At 50.0% G+C, this 18,560-nt stretch overlaps 2 protein-coding genes across 2 annotated transcripts in view; both read left to right on the top strand.

The window, feature by feature from the left end:
* The window catches only part of DMRT1 (doublesex and mab-3 related transcription factor 1), a 189,234-nt gene that overhangs the window by 82,230 nt on the left and 88,444 nt on the right, over window positions 1–18,560 (top strand). The window lies entirely within an intron of this gene.
* Window positions 3,096–16,335, top strand: DMRT3 (doublesex and mab-3 related transcription factor 3). The gene is made up of 2 exons (XM_004591832.2): window positions 3,096–3,585; window positions 15,368–16,335. Exons 1-2 carry the CDS (start codon window positions 3,126–3,128, stop codon window positions 16,333–16,335), a joined length of 1,428 nt encoding a protein of 475 aa, XP_004591889.2. The 5' UTR covers window positions 3,096–3,125.

The raw sequence follows: 18,560 nt of genomic DNA, 5'->3' as shown, positions 1-18,560 counted from the left end.
TCTTACCCTCTCCACGGGAATCGGCAAGACAGAAAGGGCGGGGGGGGGGGAAGTGGATGTGTCCTGTACGCACCAGGACGATAGGGAACGGATTTTTGGATTGTGCGTTGCTTGGGGGTGCAGAGAAACCCCCAAACTGGAGACGGGATATCTTAGCTTTTTCAGCCAGGACATCTGCATTCAGAGCTTTGAGATGTAGCCACGCCGTGCTTGTGTGCACGCAGATAAAGGACCACAAACACCACTTTTCATCTTTCCCCTGTTTCTACCTGTCCCGATTCTATCCAGTGAATCTCGGTGTGACAACATGCACGCGCGTGCACACACAGCACAAGTGGGTCTCGACCAGAGAGGTTTTCTTGTAATCCTCCTCTTGCCCATTTCTTTGATGATTTTTCCCATCCGTGCAGAAGCTGCCAGGACTTAGCCGAAGCAGATCGCCCGCTCCTAAACGTGATTCCGACCATATGTTTTCCACATTCAGCTTTTCTTCTAAGCGCTAACTACTAACACGTTATAGTCACCTTGAAATTTCCTCTGCTATTTTCCAATTAAAAGCTTAATAGCCCTGGAAACGGAGTTCATGTGGTGAAGTTTACCATAGCCCCTTGTTCTGAAAAGCTTTCTGCTGGGATCCCATTATGTGCTTGAATAAACCTTTTCTGCAAACAGAAATGGGACTTGGGGTTGTCAGGTGTTGGATTACAATAGACTTTGAGGCAGGGGACATTTTACCAACATAAATACAAACCTGTCCCTATAGGGAGATGTTGTCAAATACTGGGATATGGAAAACATTCCCATCAAATATGAGAAAAAGGATTACTGCACTATATCAAATAAGTATTTAGATCTCAGCCCCCAATGTGCACTGGAGTGAAACCAGCCCCGGCCCAAAATAATGTAGACTGAGTGGCAATGAGTTAGGGTGGCTAGGTGACCCGAGGAGCTGAAAATACTCCCACAAAAGTGCTGCTAACTTTCTCTGCTACGTTGCTTTGTAAAATGTTTTTTACTCTCAGCTTCGTTATACGCTACCATTTCACAGATCATTTGGAGAAGTTTGGCTTTGAAAAAAATGCCAGGTCCACACGGGGACATTTTTAGTGTGAAAGTTTCCGAATTGAGGGGCTCATTCCTGGTCCTACCTACCGATCTCTCTTCAGGTGAAGCAGCGTGCTGCCAGCTTCCAGTTCCCAGCTTTGCCCACCTGCCTGGCCCCTTGGAAGCACTCGTGCCTCTCTGGAAAATGTTTCTTCCAGGCCCTCTTGTGTTAGGACTTGTTTTCCTATCAAAGGATGGGAGGAAGGGAAGGATTACGTGGCGGAGGAAGGGGGCAAGGCTGAGGGATTCCTTGGGACGGGGCTTTGGGGATGTCTTTCCAAGGGTATTCCTTGGGTACGAGAGCTACCTGCCCAGGTTTGGCCAGATCAGCCTCCCTGTAGCTCCAACTTCTGGTGGTGAGCCTGAAGGAGTTGTTCACAGCCCGGCATCCTTTCAAGCCTCTTCTGCCTCCTGCCTTTCAGTTTCCCTCCCTGCTACAACTTCTGGCCTTACAGCACAGCCATTTCCTGGTTGCCTGTATGCCCCTCTCTCTAGACAAGCGCCTCTGTGGCGGCCGCAGGAGCCAGCCCCGCATCTGTGTTCCCCTGCAGCCTGCCAGTCGCCCACACCACTGGAGAAGAGTCCCCCTTGACAGAATTCCAAGCGTTGAGAACGGTGGCTGTCAGTGTATGAAGGCGTAGTATACATTAGGCCCAAACTAGGTACTCACAGGAGAATGGAAACATGCAAATATGTTACCAGAATTTTATGCCATCCTCTGTGCAAGGGTGCCTCTCCCTACCCATCAAGCACAACTTAATCACAGACTTCAGGGGGATTTTAATTGGAAGACACTGAGCCTTTGACGGTCTAGACGCTGAGAGGGGGCATCTTATCCATAAGTTTGGAAAGGCACCAGCCTCTGAGACTGCAGAACCAGAGCTTTCCGCCGCCCCCCGTCCTCCCCCACCCTTAAAAAAAGAACAGAGACCTTTCTAATTAAAACGTGGAAAGGAGGATTTTTAAAAATTAGCAAAAATGAGGTGACACCCTTGAGTCTGCCAATTTTCAAACGCATTCATAGTCTCAGTAACGAATAAAATATGCGATAAAAAGAAATCTACAAAAAAATTCCCAAATTTCCGGAACCGATACCACACCCATTATCCCAACTCCACCCACCAGTGGTTGAGGGTTGGCTTGGCCCAACTTGAAACCCCCTTGGGGGGCGCGCGCACCCACGATGCTCGGGTAGGCTCCGTCCCCGCAGAGTCAACTTTCTGTCGCCTCAAAATCAGGATGACTGCGGTCCTGGCCCCCCGAGCTGCCAGGTCAGGGCTGGAGGGAGAAGAGAGCCTAGGAGAACGGCCACCTCACTCACTCACCCAGTCACTGGCAGCCCCCTACACACACACACACACACACACACACACACACACACACACAGTCCTCCCCTTCCCCCGCCCCCTGTGCATCTCAGTGTTCTGGAGCTACGCTCTCTCCAGCATCAGGTTCGGGTAGCCGAGGGTTTGGAGGAGGGGAGAGTGGCCTAGCTGCAGGTGGCAAGAAAGGTGAAGTGCAAGGGCGTGAGGGCCGCGAGGAGGGCGGACGACGTGGGGTGGGGGAGTGCCCGAGACCGAGGAGACCGACCAGGAGGAGGGGGATGACGGGAGGAGGGAGGAGCGGTTGGGGGAGGGGTGGAGGAGGTGCCGGGGCAGCCCCGAGAGCACCAAAGCTGCAGACCAACTAGCTCAGACCTTAATCGGAGCTCTTGCCGGCTCCTCGCAGCCGCCGCGGCGCCTCGGCGAGGGAGGACAGGACGTGCTGGGCCGGCTTCACCTCCGAAGCAGCTGCCAGTGGGGACGCGGCGGGCGTCGCGATTGGCTGAGCGGGAGTCGGGAGGCCGAGGCTGCCAACGCCGCGGGAACTGGAAGAAGCAGCTGCCGGGCTCCTCGCCGTCCCGGGGCTGCGTTGCCTGGAATCTGCGCCCCCCTTGAGCGGGCCTCTCTCAGTCCCGTGGTCCAGCGCCCCCCTGTCCCGCTAGCGCCGCTAGCCAGCCGATTCTTCCTGGAGCCTGGGGCATGAACGGCTACGGCTCCCCCTACCTGTACATGGGCGGCCCCGTGTCGCAGCCGCCGCGGGCGCCCTTGCAGCGTACGCCCAAATGCGCGCGCTGCCGCAACCACGGCGTGTTGTCCTGGCTCAAGGGCCACAAGCGCTACTGCCGCTTCAAGGACTGCACCTGCGAGAAGTGCATCCTCATCATTGAGCGGCAGCGGGTGATGGCGGCGCAGGTGGCCCTACGCCGGCAGCAGGCCAACGAGAGCCTGGAGAGCCTCATCCCGGACTCTCTGCGCGCTCTGCCCGGTCCCCCGGCCCCTGGGGACGCCGCCGCCGCCGCCGCCACTCCGCAGCAGCCGCCGGCCTCGCAGCCGGCCCAGCCAACAACGCGCCCAGCCGCAGAGTTAGCCGCGGCGGCCGCACTGCGCTGGGCTACGGAGCCCCAGGCTGGGCCATTGCAAACCCAGCTCACCAAGACAGGTAAGGGCGTCGGCCGGCCGAGAGGTAACCTGGCCGCGCGCTGGGGGAAACTTCCAAGTCCTTGCTGTGGCTGTGCTTGGGAAAAAGTTGAATGTTTGGGGACCTGTCCCGTTTGTCGCCGCCAAACTGGTTCAAAAACTCTGAACTCCCCGCTCGCTCAGTTGCCCGAGAGGAATGTCCCCAGGAGTGTGTGTGTGTGTGTGTGTGTGTGTGTGTGTGTGTGTGAGAGAGAGAGAGGATCTGGTTCTTTCCTCCGTTTAAAGCGAGTAGAGGAAAGATGCAAACGCGAGCTGGTTAAAACCCTAGCGCTCACGATCTACCTTTGGACTGGGTCTTCCAGGCTGCTCACATCTGGCAGTTTTTGGAATGAGTAGGTGCCAGGAAGGGGCCGTGGAGCTGTAGCACTGAGGACACTCAGTGCAACTTGAAGCAACCTGTAACCTTGGAGAGGTGCTCAGTGGCCTGTAGTCTCCAGCAATTTGTTAGGGAAAGCCCCATTGATGGACAATACTAAGGAGGTCCCAAGGCTCCCAAAACTGACGCCCAAAGGAGAATGTGGGGTACACCAGTTTGTTGTGGGTAGTCTCCAGGTTGTATTCTTTGTGATTGAAATAAATGAAGACAAGACGTGAAGATGGCCAGCTCAGGCTGCTGCTAGTCGGTGACCTCAGAGCGATGGCTTTGCTCTGCTGTCGCTCAACTCCCTGTGTTAGGGAGTGTGGATTGAGTGCCTGTGGATTGAGTGGCTGCCACTTCTGCGGCCCTCTCACCTGCAGGCCTCCAGAGCCTGGCAGGCCCTAGCAGGCATCTTGCCCCCAACAGCCCCCCACCCGTGCCTCTCCCTTGCCATCTCGAGGGAACCTGGCGTTCAGGGGACTTGGACTTGGCATCTGCCTTAGGCTGGGACAGATGTGCAACAGGAGGAAGAATGGCATTTTCCTCAGAGGTGTGTGGACAAGGAGTGGGAAGGCTCCAGATCCCCCCTTGTAGGTGGGATGGTACCGTGCCTGGTAGAGCAGCTGCCTGCACAGCTGGCCACCTGCCCCCAGAGTTCCCTGTCCCTGATTTCTGCAGGGAGGCCTCCTGGGGAACAGGATGGCTTTGAGGCCTGGAGACTCCGGGCATGTAAACACCCTTGTTGTGGGGTGGCTTGTTAGGTCCACAGCAGTCCCAGAATTTTAAGGATGCTGAATATAGATTCTGTGAATGTTTACAGGAATGCCCAACCCCCTCCGCTGTTCCTTTTGTCCCTGTCATCCCTTCCCATTTATGACTGTCAGGCAGGAATAGGGGCACAGAGAACAGAGAACGAGGAGGTGTTTTGGTTTGGTTTGATTTGGTTTTTGCTTTTTTTTCCCTGGGTTGGTCTCAGCTCTAGAAGTGGACCCCCATGCCAAGATCTCCTCTTCATTTTTATAATTCCAGTTTCGCTGGCATCTTTACCTCCGGGCCTGGGACAGGAGGCTGTGCCAGAGTGGCCCCCGACCCAGCAGCAGGCCTGCAATGGGACTGTGGAGTTGTGCGGCCCTCCTCCAGGAGGGGTCCCCCTCCCAGGCTGTCCTGTGTCCTCTGCAGGAGCCAGAGCTCCACCCAGCAGGTGGATTGCAGCTGCAGCCCGGCAGGCTACAGGCCTTAGGAGAATAAAGCAGGCTGAGGCATTCAACTGGACAAACCAGACTGGTCTCTGATCGCTCCAGCCCAGCAGTCTTGGGTAGCCTGAGCCCTCCAAATTGAATCTAAGTGATTGCAAAGGAGACCAACCCTGATCCATACAAGGAAAGGGCAGAGTGATGACTTTGGGGAACTGACTGCCAGCCATCAGGGGCTCCATTTCCAGCCACTCACACCACACGTATCTTGTATATTCAACAACTTTTACTTTCTGTTCGTTGGATCCCGGTCATTTCATTCTTTAAAAAAGAAAAAGAAAACCAACTACCAACCATATGGGGTGCCGCAGAGGAACAGAGCAGCTAGAAGGTCTCTCCTTACACAGCATTTGTAAGGAGAAAGTTGGTTGGGATTTAAGGTGGCGCGTAAGCACAGATGCCGGTGCCTGTTGGCTTTTCTTCGGATGTTCTTAGAATGTCCTTGTATGTTACATGTCAGGTGTGTTATAAAAGCATAACAGGTGTAGGAGCAGGAATAGTAAGCGAAGGGGGTAAGTGAACCTGTAATGAACTTGTTGGTCTACATCTATGGAACCTCCGAGTAGCTATTGGAAAATTCTAGAGATCATTTGTTGTGTCTGGGGAGTGAACGAACATGTGCTTTGATTTAAAAACACAGTTGGTCTCTTTGTAGGGCCAAGGACCTCGTTAGCACACAGCTATAGAGAGGTTCTGTCCTTACGTTCTGCCCCTTGGGATGCCATGCAGCCGCACCGGGGGGGGGGCCGCACCGAGGGCACGTGGAATCTTCTCTCCCTGCAGCACTCTTTGAGCAAATCAGACACTACGGGAGAAAACCCACCTGCCAAAGGAAGTGGTACCTGAAGGCCAAAAGTCAGCTTTGTAACTGAAAGAACTCTTTCAGAAATTCTGCTTCGGAGTCTAGAAAAGCATGAGAGTTCTTTTATCAAATGATGAAACACACTGAACATCATGCTCACAAAGTGGATAGTTTTAGGACAATTTTAGATTTTCTGATTCTAACTTCTTGCTATGGATTGGAGTATTCTTCTTTTTCGTTTTTTGACTGCAGATCTTGCCTGCTATGACTGACCAAGAATTACTGATTTTGACTGAACCCCAAATGCTGTCTTAAGCTTCTTAATGTATGCTGTTGAATTTCTTTCTCCTAAACTCCTTCTACTTCCTTTCATATCCCCTCTCCCACCACGGAAGGAGATACCAAAGGAGGCCTGGCGGACGCCTAGGCTGTTGGTTTTTCCCTAAGTCAGCAGTCTCGAGCAGCCGAGCAGGCCTGTCAGCCCTGCTCCAGGGCTGGGAGAAGTTAGGGGTCACTGCCAAGGACAGCAGCTGAAGTTACATTCCTGTGTGTGCTGTGCCTTCCTCCCCGAAGCCCAGCTTTGCAGAGGGTGCGTGGAGAGACAGACATAGGTTCCTTCTAAGCCTTCATCCACCGTCCAAGTAAATGCCAGGGCAAATACTTTTTAATGTTTTTCAAGGAAAAGGAAATTAAAAACCTGGCTGGTTAGGGATGGAAGAGCCCCAGGTTCACTGGATCTTGCCTCGTCTACTTATTTTTAAATGCATTTGAGTTTATTATTATTATTATTATTATTATTATTATTATTATTATTTTCAAAGAGGAGCACCTGTGAGTAGAAGGGGCATTAGGGAAACAGAAGTGCTGGTCCAGTATGGAGGACTCTGTGACTAGATTAGAAGTAAAATTATCAACCGTACCTCGGAACCGAAAAAATGGGGTCTGGTGTTAAGACAGATTGGCTTGGGGGTCAACTTAGCTTGTTTGAATTGTACCTTGTAAAGCAAAACGAAAACACAAAACCAGACACGTCAAAGGGAAGAGGCTACTACCAGCACTGCTGGTCTCTTCCAAACCTCACCCTAAAGCCGGCACTGAGTGCCAGGGATGACGGGGTGGATGTTTCCAGTTGGGGGGTGGGGGAGAGGGGCCTTGTCTGTGGTGGTCGCTGGGCCCCAGTGGGCGGGAAGCTCTCCCGAGGAGGGAGAAGGACGAGCCAGCCTTGAGGAGAGGCGGCGGTGGGGATGGAGCGGGCAGCTTCCCCCGCCGCTGCACCGCACGCGCTCCGGGCGCACGGACTCTCCGGCGCCCGAAGCGCTCGGGTGCCATAGGCGAGCAGCCAGCTTGCGGGCACGGAGAGCGAGACGCCGGCCTCCTCAAGGCTTTTCCACTTTCAGGCATGGACCACCGCTACCTTGGGTCCTCTCTCCACCCTCCCGCCGCACCCCCCCCCCCCAGGTGAGCTGCCAGAATTAACAAAACTCTCTCACACACACACTTGCTGAATTGCTGACTGCGGTGTGGCGCATATTGACGCGAAAAAGTCTTGATTGGTTTAAAAGTTCCCGATTTAGCGAGGCTTTCTGCGGTTGTAACGGAGGAACCCTTAGTCCGGGCCTTCTGTGCCTGGCTCCAGTGCCAGCGGCGCAGGGAGGCCCCGGGCGAGGATCCTGGTCTCCCCTGCCCCGCATCCTAGTCTCCCCGCCAGTCGCAGCTGCCCTGGCCCCGCGTGCGGGAGGCGCTGGTGTCCATCTTGTGGGTCTGAACAACTCGCGGGCAGAAACCACCAGTTCCTTTGCCCTCCCCCCCTCCGCCCCCAACACATTAGCTGGTGTTATAAATCTGGCCAGTAGCCCGTTGCTCTCGACTTACACGGCCAACTTTTCTTTTCCCTGATGGATGAACTCCCGAGTTTAAAAGATTACAGTAATCACAGGAGGACAGTGTAAATCGAATCTGATAGCAATAACTTTCGGGGAAGGTCAGGCTCAAGTGAAATGTTACCAAGCAACAGGCATTTTGTTTGCAAAATACAATCAAAGAGCATTGATGAGAAATTCTTGGTTGCAGCCAGTCAGCATTTTCTGCTAACAGCTTAGAGATGGGAAGGGAGTAAATCTTTATAAATCAAAGTCCCGAGAGGACTTGGAACCCGTTTCTGGAATTGTGGCGCTTCTAGATGTCGGGGGAGCAGGATGGTGCCCAGTAAAAACCCCTGCGCTTGCCTGCTGGCCACCTCCTTCCTCTTCCAGTTTTCTTCATGGCCCTCCAGCCTCCCCCCTCCCCGCCCCTCCCCGCCCTTCCTTTTCTTCTTTCCCTTCTGTTTTGCCCTTTCCAGTGTTCTGATGGGGCAGGATATTGGAGCAGGTGCATGCGTGGGCACTGGTCCTGGCCCGTAGGAGTGAGGGAAGGAGCTGCTGAGTGAGACAGCTCCCTCCCCTTGGAAGGCATCACCTTGCTCCCCAAGGGTCCCGGAGGGCCTCAACAAGTTAAAACCTGTGGCCCATCAGGACCCACTACTGTTCTGATGTTCTCAGGAGCAGAACTCAGCATCACGAGGTGGATTCTCTCCCCGCCCCCCAACCCCGTTCATTTATTTACCTAAACAGCTGTAAAATCAAGCACAACCACCAGATACAAATATATTATGACAAGCTTAACATTCAGGAAAGCAATTTCTTGATTGGGATGGTGAGGCAGGCACATTTTACAGTTAGGGTCAATGAATGTTCCACTTTTACCCACTGGTTGTCATTTTGTGTAGTTGGATGTGTCTAATCTTTGTTTGCAAATGTTTGCAGCCATGTTCTGTCCTGTGAAAACGACATGGTCAGCTCAGCTGCTGGCCTTTGGGTTATATGCCATGGGTACACTAGATTGTAACCCACTATGCAGGTATTTTGGGCATTGGCAGATCAGGCAGTGAGCTGTAAGGCTCTCAGTGGCCAGGGGCAGGGCTTTGAGCAACTCTGTCCCCAGGCTTTCCTAGCATAGCACTTGGGAGGGTAGGAAGGCACTTTCAAGGGGGTTAAAGAGATGGAGACATGACCAGACAGCTGCATCTCTGTGGGTATCAAATAAACTTGTAGATTTATAGGTCATTTCTCCTGCTGCTTCTTGAAAAGTGTTCCCTTCTAAGAGGGCAAAACTAAACTTTTAGAAAGACAAATACAAAGCCCATATTTAGAAACCACATTTCCTTAAGTCCAGTGCCTCCCCACACCTGTGTTTCTCGAAAGTATTGGTCCCAAGGACCCATCCTGATTCCTTCAGACAAACACCACGAAGCCAGTGTTGAAAATGATTTCTTAAAAGCTAAGCTGACCAGCCGTTGTTTTAGTAGTCCCAAGATTTTCTCCCAGGAACAAAAAAGGTAAGGTTTTAAAGTGAGTCTCACTTCCTGGTAGGCTTCACATTTCTTTTTCTTTTTTTTTTTTTTTTTAATTATTTATTATTTAACTTCATTAATTACATTGTATTATGTGACACAGTTACATAGATACTTGGGTTCTCCCCACCCCGGCTTCACATTTCTAACCAGCTCACTGCCTCTAGAGTGAGACAGGAAATAACAGAAAGCCCTGGAAGTCTAACTCTGCCCGGCCTGCCCCCTGCAACCCTGCTGGGCTTTGAGAGGACCCCAGAGGGACCTCTCGATCAGAATTGTGCTCCTCCTGGCTGAACTGAACATACAACATGCGAACCATCAACGTGTATGAACTGATTTCCAAACGCAGGGAGGGTGGGAGTACAACATGCCCCTCTCCTTGTGTTTTCCTCCTGCAAGGAAGACACGTTTTGTTCTTGTAGACATAATTGGATTCCCCACGATACGAAGGAAGACAGATTTTTTCCATTTTTATGCATCATGAGTAGAATTTTATCATATATGGTAGGCTTTCTCTAAATGTTTTAAATGAACACAGGTTTTTTGTTGTTGTTGTTGTTAAGCCAGAGTTTGATACTAAAAAACTTCCTTTGAGTTTTATTTTGTAAGGTGTAGCTTTAGAGTAGAAATCACTTTTTTGTGTGTGAGTGCTATTTTCTACGTTAGTTAAGTCATGCAGCCAAAAGAAAATGCCTTTGGTAGCTATTTTATAACATAGATATTTTGAGGCTCATAGTGGTGTTCTCCATAGAATACATTTCTTCTTTACTGGAATATCTACTCCTTTTAAAAACCTTTACCACAGTGAAGAGTTTATTTCAGGTCAGGGATAGCAATAGCAACTGTTTCTGTCTCAGGAAATTTAAAATTAAAGCAAACTTCTGTTGGGATTTTTTAAGTTTCTAGACGTTCAGCATCAGAAGCAACATATTCTGTTACTTTCGGGAACTAATTTGTACTATCAGATAACATGTATTTTTCCACGTTATGGCTGGTAAATATATAGGTACATATATACCCGGGGTAGAACATATTATTGGTTGAAATACACTCTTATTCTTTATGATCTAGGAATTAGAGTCTCAGTTTCAAGAAGAAAGAAAGTAAAATGTTCCAGGACGATTTCCCATTTCATTTCGTTAGTTGGCAGTCTCGTATTTCTGTATCTAGAAAGGCCTTTGTATTTTCGACCAACTTGAATGAGTTGTACAGTTCATTTGGAGAAAAAAAATCTGGGTGTGTAAAGAAATAGCTGTTATTACATTACATTTTATCACTAGGCTCAAAACTTACCCTCTATAATTACTTGTGAAAGTCTGTATTTATAACAGAATAATTTACAATACACTTAGTGTAGGTACTAGTAATACAACCACCGCTTTATACCAGAGTGCTTCAGGATTGCAGGGACCATGTTATCTGTCCTTCAGAAAGTAGTGTTGCGTGAGGAGTTAGTCCTGGTAGAAGGTGAGAGACTGGTCTCTTGCCCAGTTTGGCAACAGCAACACCCTTAGATGTAATGGTGGTTTGGCTCACCCAGGACCCCCAGAGCAGGGGGGATGCTGATAGGCTGCTCAGGGGTATGAATCCCATAGAGAGTCCCCTTCTGTTCCTTAATTCTCTGCTCTCTTCTCTTGGAACATTAGTGGGAAGCATGCTGAGCTCAGCCGGTTAGGTTGGTCTGCCTAACTTTACAGGTTTGTTCTCTGCGGTAGCCCATTTGCTTTTTGGTTTTTTGTTTTATAGTATTTTGGCTGTAGAAATACCGATCAGACTAGAAACCCGCAGGGAGGGACTGCACATGATTCAGCAACGTCTATGGCAATTCCTTGGAAAGGAGCCAGCAGTACATGGTACACTGGCATGTCCTGGTAACCAGAATGAAGATTGGAACAACCAAATGAGACAGTGGCTTTTGTGCTCAGGGACTAATAAGGTTCTGCTGAGTTCTGATGTGCAGAGTCTAGGAAAATAGGCACAGAAGTGGACTTTTGTGCTTGTCAAATGTAACAGCCTGCTATCTGGCTTCCATCAGATTGGCATGGGGTATCTGTTATTGAAACACCACGTTTTTGTAATGATGGATGTGTGAAATCGGAGCATGATTTTATCGTTTTCTTTGCTCTGACCTGCTGTTTGGGTTACTCTCTTCTGGAGCCTAAGCTGTGCTGTGGAAGAGTGAATTTGCCTGACAGGCCTCAAACAAATTTCCTGAAATGTTTTCAGTGTTTGAAACTCCTTCAGGGTGGAGAAAACTAGGTTCCCACCTTTTTCCTTCAATCCCAGGGTTTTGACTGTCTAGCTGTTCTGATACACCTGTATTCCCAAGAAGGATCGGTTGTAGCGCTTTCCTAATGTGATCGCATCATCCTCTATGTGGCTGTAACATTCTGCGTCATCCGTTGTCTTCTTCACTGTGGTAAAATGTGCATTACAAAAAAAATGTATGCTTTAGCACATGCACAGCGCTGCTCATCCATCGCGACCTTCCATTTCCAGAACTTTTTTTGTGATCCCAAACTGCAACTCCATACCCAATAAGCGGGGACTCTCCCCTCCCTCAGCCCCTGGCAGTCACCATGCTACTTTCTGTCTGCGAATGTACCTGTGCCAGGTATCCCATGCATAGAAGTCATGTATGTGACTGTGTTTGGCTGATTTCAAGGTTCAACCATGCTGTAACATACACCAGAATCTCTTTCAAAGGCTGGATAACATCCTACCGTTTGTATAAACACGTTATATTTATCCATTCCTCCGTGCCAGAATGTCTGGGTTCCTTCTGTCTTTCGGCTGTTGTGAATGATACTACTGTGGACAGCTGTATACATGCTGACCCATTTAGTCATTTTTTTTCCCCTCCGCCATATACAGGTTTCATAAATTAAGGGTCGGTTTACATAACCTGGCAGTTTCCCTCTTCTGTGTCCTCCTGGCTCTTACATGTTACAAGGATATAAGTATCTGTTGCTGGTACTAATAGATAACAGAGGCTATAGTTAAAGAAATACGAACTTGCTTAGAAGTACACAATATTTTAAACATCATTTCCTGTCCATGCTTATGTAGATAGACTAGCTTCTCAAGCTCTATTGGGCAAGGCCGGGATGCAATCCTGAGTTAACATACACTCACTGTCCACTCATTTTCACATGTCTGATGATCATAGAGTAACAGCCAAGAGACGTATGTGTGGGGTCATGAGCCAGGAAAATTTTGGTAGGTCTATAGCTTAATAGAATATGAACCTGTGGGCCCAGCACGGTAGCCTATTGGCTAAGGTCCTCCCCTTACACACGCCGGGATCCCATAGGACACCGGTTCATATCCCGGTGGCCCCGCTTCCCATCCAGCTCCCTGCTTGTGACCTGGGAAAGCAGTAGAGGATGTCCGGCTGTTGTGGCCACTTGGGGAGTGAATCAACATAAGGAGGATCTCTCTCTCTGTCTCCCCTCCTTTCTGTATCTGACTTTCCAGTTAAAAAAAATAAAGAAATCTTTAAAAAGAAAGAATGTGAACCTGTTGGAGCTTTGTTTGTTGAGGTTTTTTTCTTTTGGATGAAGGACACGGGATTCAAATGCATTAACTCAGGACCTGAAACCTGGGGCGCCTGTACTAGGAAGCTATAGGAGAGACTATGTGAAATTTTTATTACAGCAAAAGCTCTTCTGTGAATTTTAAACTCACTATGGAAAGATTACTTCATGTATCTGTACTGCATGCAAGTGGTAGCTATTTTGAAACTTTGGTATCTTGTGTTAGAAACAAATGCAGCTTAATTTGGGATCAGTATGAATTATATCAGACTTATGATTGAAAGTTGCTCAGATACAATCTGGAAATAGTTTAGCACGCATTTAAATCTGCTTGGCACATTTGTACAGCTTTGTAGACAACCCAAGTTTTGTGTTTTGTTTGTACTTAGGATACGTCCTGTGTTAGAATATTCACAAGCAAACCTTTGTTGAAGGTTTTAAGATCAACAACAACAAACAGGAGGGAAGGGTTTCTGGAAGATTTCACAGCCTGGCTTGCTGCACGGAATCAGGTGTGCCCGCAGACAGGAGACAATGCAACTATTGAGGCAGGCCCAGCAGAAACAGGCGAACCAATTGTTCACCGTCGGACAACTGGGTCCTTGCGAATTTTCATCTGTAGATCAGTTAACCTGGCTCTGGGTAGCCACAGCCTATGCATTTTTTTTAAAGGGGAGAAAGGTGTATTTGCAGGTGGTTTGCCACAAAAAAATGTGTTGCTCTATTACAGAGGTGTCTTAGAACATCTGTTCCTACAGCCTGGCTCCTTTGGGGGCCGCCTCTCTCAGGTCACAATGTCAAATGTGAAACTGGGTTATTTCATAGGAAATCTCTGCTTTATTTGGAAGCTTTATTTCTTTCTCTTTTACTATAATTCAGATGAGATCGGGCGCGTTCAGGATGGTATGGCTGTAGACTTTTGAGGTGACTCAAAAAGGTGATCTTTGTGACCCTTCGATGAACTTTCTGAACAAGAGTGTGTTGATGTATCTATCTCTTGCTCCCCATGCTTGTGGAGCTGTGCAGTTTAATTGGTGGCCAGTGGCTCCTTGAAGTTTCACATAGTCCACCTTAGAGTCTCTGTTTGCCCAGTTATTCACTGCCAACATGTGGCTGGGGTAGTTGATCAATTTGTTCTGTCCTCCATCCTCCGTTATGGGACCAGGTATTCTCAGAAGTTCCAGTGGACTGCCATATCCACCACGTGCACCTGGATATGCTGTCCACTGCTCCGACTGAGCCACTGAGGAGGCTCAGCTTTGACACATGCACTCCATGGTCAGACCATGGAACCTGCACTTCTCTTCATGGTTGGGGTTCTGAGATCAGCAGTTCAGTTGGAGGGATCCCCAAAGACACTTCGTCTGATGTGATCCCAGACCTGATTCTTGTGTGTGCTTGCCAGCTGAACTATCAAATCCACTTGAGTAGTGCCCTAGGAGCATGCACTCTCCAGGTGGTTCTGCAGTTTAACTTGACAGAATTAACCCCCACTGCCAGCCCCTGCCAGCTGATGCTGTGGCAAAGCCCAACCAACCCTCACCCACTCTGATTTATACTTGCCTCAGTAGGAACAGTCAGCCCAGCCTGGCTTTTCCCTGATCTAGCTCACATGAGGCCCACAGGTGTTGTAGCCCTGCCTGGTCTGGTCTGCCCCCATCCCAACTCATGCTTTCCAGGAGGAGTGGTGGTCCAACATGGGAGCCCTCCACATCCCCCCTACTGGCTTTGCCCCCTCCTGCCCCCCTTGGTTCTCACGTGTACTGGTTGGCCCAGTCTGGCATGGCCTGCCTCACCTCAGCATTTGCCTGTGGGTGCTGTAGCCTGGCCGGACCCAGTTCACTCCCAATACCAACTCACACTGGTGGGGGCTACAGCCTAGCCCAGCCCAGTCAGCACCCAGTCCCAGCCATAATGTGTACTGGTATGTATTGCAACCAAACCTGGCCTGAGCCACCCTCTATTCTGGTCAACAAGAAAGTTTTAAAAGTCTTCTGTGGGTCTGGGTGGCACAGCAGAACACCCCATCATCTGTAGAAGCAGGCCTGGGAGCAAACCGGAGCTCATTTTTTTCCTGTTTTTTTTTTTCCTGATCTGGGCTCTTCCAAGTCACTTCCGCTGAGCCACCGATTTAAGGCTGTCACTGCTACTCAACAGGCCGGGGAGCCACTCCATTTCAAGCTGGCGTCTTACGGGTTTTTGGTGTCTGTGTGTGATTGTGGTTGTGGTAGGGGATAGCCATTTGCCAATGACATAGTTTGGATACGTGTGTTTTTATATATCGTCTGGCAACGTGTTGTAAGTCGTGGAAACGTGTTGTCAGCCCGTGTTCAGCTCTCCGCTGAGCACATCTGTGTTCCGTACATCCACCCGGAAAGCATTAACCCAGCTGTTCCCTGCTTTGCAGACTTGCCCGAGGAGCGGCTTGGCGACAGCAGCTCGGCCGACAATGCTGAGGCCTTCAGCGACAAAGACGTTGACCAAAGGGGCTCCCCCGACGACGTGGCCAAGAGCAAGAGCTGCTTCACCCCGGAGAGCCCCGAGATCGTGTCCGTGGACGACGGCGGCTACGCTGTCCAGAAAAACGGGGGCAACCCCGAGAGCCGGCCCGGCAGCCCCAAGTACCACACCGAGCAGAATCACCTGCTCATCGAGGGCCCCTCGGGGACCGTGTCCCTGCCCTTCAGCTTAAAAGCCAACAGACCCCCACTGGAGGTGTTAAAAAAAATCTTCCCCAACCAGAAGCCCACGGTCCTGGAGCTCATCCTGAAGGGCTGCGGGGGCGACCTGGTGGGCGCCGTGGAGGTGCTGCTGTCCAGTCGCTCGTCGGTGGCCAGCGCCGAGCGGACTGCAGCCGAGCCCGAGAGCCTCGTGTTGCCCTCCAACGGGCACATCTTCGAACACACCCTGAGCTCCTACCCCATCTCCTCGTCCAAGTGGTCGGTGGGCTCGGCCTTCCGAGTCCCAGACACGCTGAGGTTCTCTGCTGACTCTGGCAACGTGGTCCCCAGCCCGCTGGCCGTGCCCCTGCAACACCCTTTCCCCCAGCCGCCCAGGTACCCACTGATGCTGAGGAACACCCTGGCCAGAAACCAGTCGAGCCCCTTTCTGCCCAACGACGTCACGCTGTGGAACACCATGACGCTGCAGCAGCAGTACCAGCTGAGGTCGCAGTACGTGAGTCCCTTCCCCAGTAACTCCACGAGCGTCTTCCGGGGCTCGCCCGTGCTCCCCAGCCGCCCTGCGGAAGACCCGCGGATCTCCATCCCCGAGGAGGGCTGTCCCATCGTGTCCAAGCAATCCATGTACACCGAGGAGGACTACGATGAGCGTTCCGACTCCTCGGACTCCAGGATACTCAACACGTCCTCCTAAGGGGACCCCCCTGACCTGTGCTGCTCAGGTGACGTTTTCCGTGTCCCCCCCCACCCCCCCAGGAGAGACCCCTTTCCTTCTGTGCTTGATCCTATATACATTAGCAATAAAAGCATAACTTATTGAATTTCTTGCACTTCACTGGAAAATGCCAAATCGCTTTGCTCTGTGGCTTTCGTGCGGAATGTCTGTTGTCAAAGAGTAGTTTTGGGGAGGGCTGGGCCACGGAGGATGTGTCTGTTGGGTGTAAAAGATAAAGAAGGTGGGCCTTGCTCCTACACCCAGCCGGGATGTTAACTGAGAGAGGATACTTGAATGCTGTTTGGGAGAGGAGGATCCCTCAGGATGTCTCAAACCTGAAGGAAGTGGTTCAGTTGCAAACGGACAATAAATAGGGACATTCTATTCTTATGCTAAAAAAAAAATCTTTGCATCTGAGAGACTGCACTTAAGAATAGAGTGAACTGCTCCCGTGCTTACTTAAGCTTGGACAGTTTGGAGAGACAAACCCCATTAAGAATTCTTCTTCTCACACGGCTGGAATTGAAACGTGTAATGTCGATGTAAAATGAATCGCGCCTATGAACTGCATGAAATGTATTGTGAAACGAACACAAGATTAAGCGTTGTCAGGTTAATGTAGCATGCTAAGGACTCTAGAAAAAAAAATAAACAAAGAAGATGATGAGCCTGTGCTCCATGTCATTTCTGCTTGTGGAAGAACATCTCTAAAAATAGAAAACTTGATGTGAAAGCCATGCGTGGGTTAAGATTCAAGGTATCAGGGAAACGGACTGGCTTGAGAGAAAAGAATGACAAAGTTTTAGGGCCGTGTTCAAAAAAGATAGAACTTTTTTTTCCTTAAAGATTTATTTATTTTTATTGAAAAGGCAGATTTACACAGTGAAGAAGAGACAGAAAGATCTTCCATCCGCTGGTTCACTCCCCAAGCGGCCACAACCGCCAGAGCTAAACCAATCCGATGCCAGGTGCCGGGAGCTTCTTCTGGGTCTCCCACGCGGGTGCAGGGTCCCAAGGCTCTGGGCCGTCCTCTGCTGCTTTCCCAGGCCACAAGCAGGGAGCTGGATGGCAAGTGGAGCAGCCGGGATACGAACCAGCACCTGTATGGGAACCCGGCATGTGCAAGGCGAGGACTTTAGCCACTTAGGCATCGCACCAGGCCCGAAAAAAGACAGAACCTATTTAGGAAAAGAGTTAGTTCATTCCCTCTCCCCATTCATTTTTTTTTTCTTTTAAAAGATGATTTATGTTGTAAGAGTTCCAGAGAAAGGGAGAGACAAGGCGCGCGAGAGAGACAACAGTCTTTGCAAATGCAGATTCACTCCCTAGATGTACACATACTGTGTGCTCACTGTGGGAGAGCCTGGGCTTCCCGTGGCCTAGTTCAGGTTTCCTAGAGTCTGTGGCGAGCTGGAATTAGCAAGGAGAAGCCTCTTAACACGATTGTAGAAGTGAAAACACAGGCAGCAACGCTCAGCTGAATGTGGGAAGAAGGATGCTTGGTCCAGTACCTCCCATAGCAACTACTCAGTAAGGGCTGGTGCTCTTAATGTAGTTCAGCTTTGCATGCAGAAAAGAAACGTGGGCTTCCTTCTTCTTCCTTGGAGAAAAATTGTGTGGCATTCTGAGGCAGAACGTTGCAAACCAAACTTTTCCCCTTTCATTAAAAACGCCTCCTGGGGGCTGCTGATTCCTGCAAGCTTTTAGGGTTTGTTTTGGAGAGAATTTTCAAACAGTAGTGTTTCGTGATGCCCCCACCAGCCATCAGTTCCCTGACTTAACTGTTTCCATTCTTCAAAGTGCTTGAAAACTAGATGAAAACAACACTCCATTTTCAAGAACACTTTTGTAATGAGAAGTCTTTGAGGGGGGGTGTGGGGAACATTCCTTTATATAAATCGAATTAATATGTATTTAATTGGGGAACATTCCTTATATAAATCGAATTAATATGTGTTTAATTGACATGGTTACATACCAGAGTATTTAAATAGAGTTTGTTGGTTATGGGTTTTAATTTTTATTTGAGAAACAGAGAGCTCCTATATGCGGATTCATTCCCCGCCAATGACTGCCCTCAGTGGCCGTTCAGGGCTGGGCTGGAGCCAGCCAGGGCGGAAGACTAGAGCCTGGTGTGCAAGTCTGGGTCTCCCACGTGAGTGGCAGGACCCCCGTACCCGAGCCATCACTGCTGAACCAGAGCT

Source organism: Ochotona princeps, chromosome 31, assembly GCF_030435755.1.
Source record: "Ochotona princeps isolate mOchPri1 chromosome 31, mOchPri1.hap1, whole genome shotgun sequence".
NCBI lineage: Eukaryota > Metazoa > Chordata > Mammalia > Lagomorpha > Ochotonidae > Ochotona > Ochotona princeps.
The sequence above is the reverse complement of the archived record's forward strand: the minus strand, read 5'-3'. Positions and strand labels throughout refer to the sequence as shown.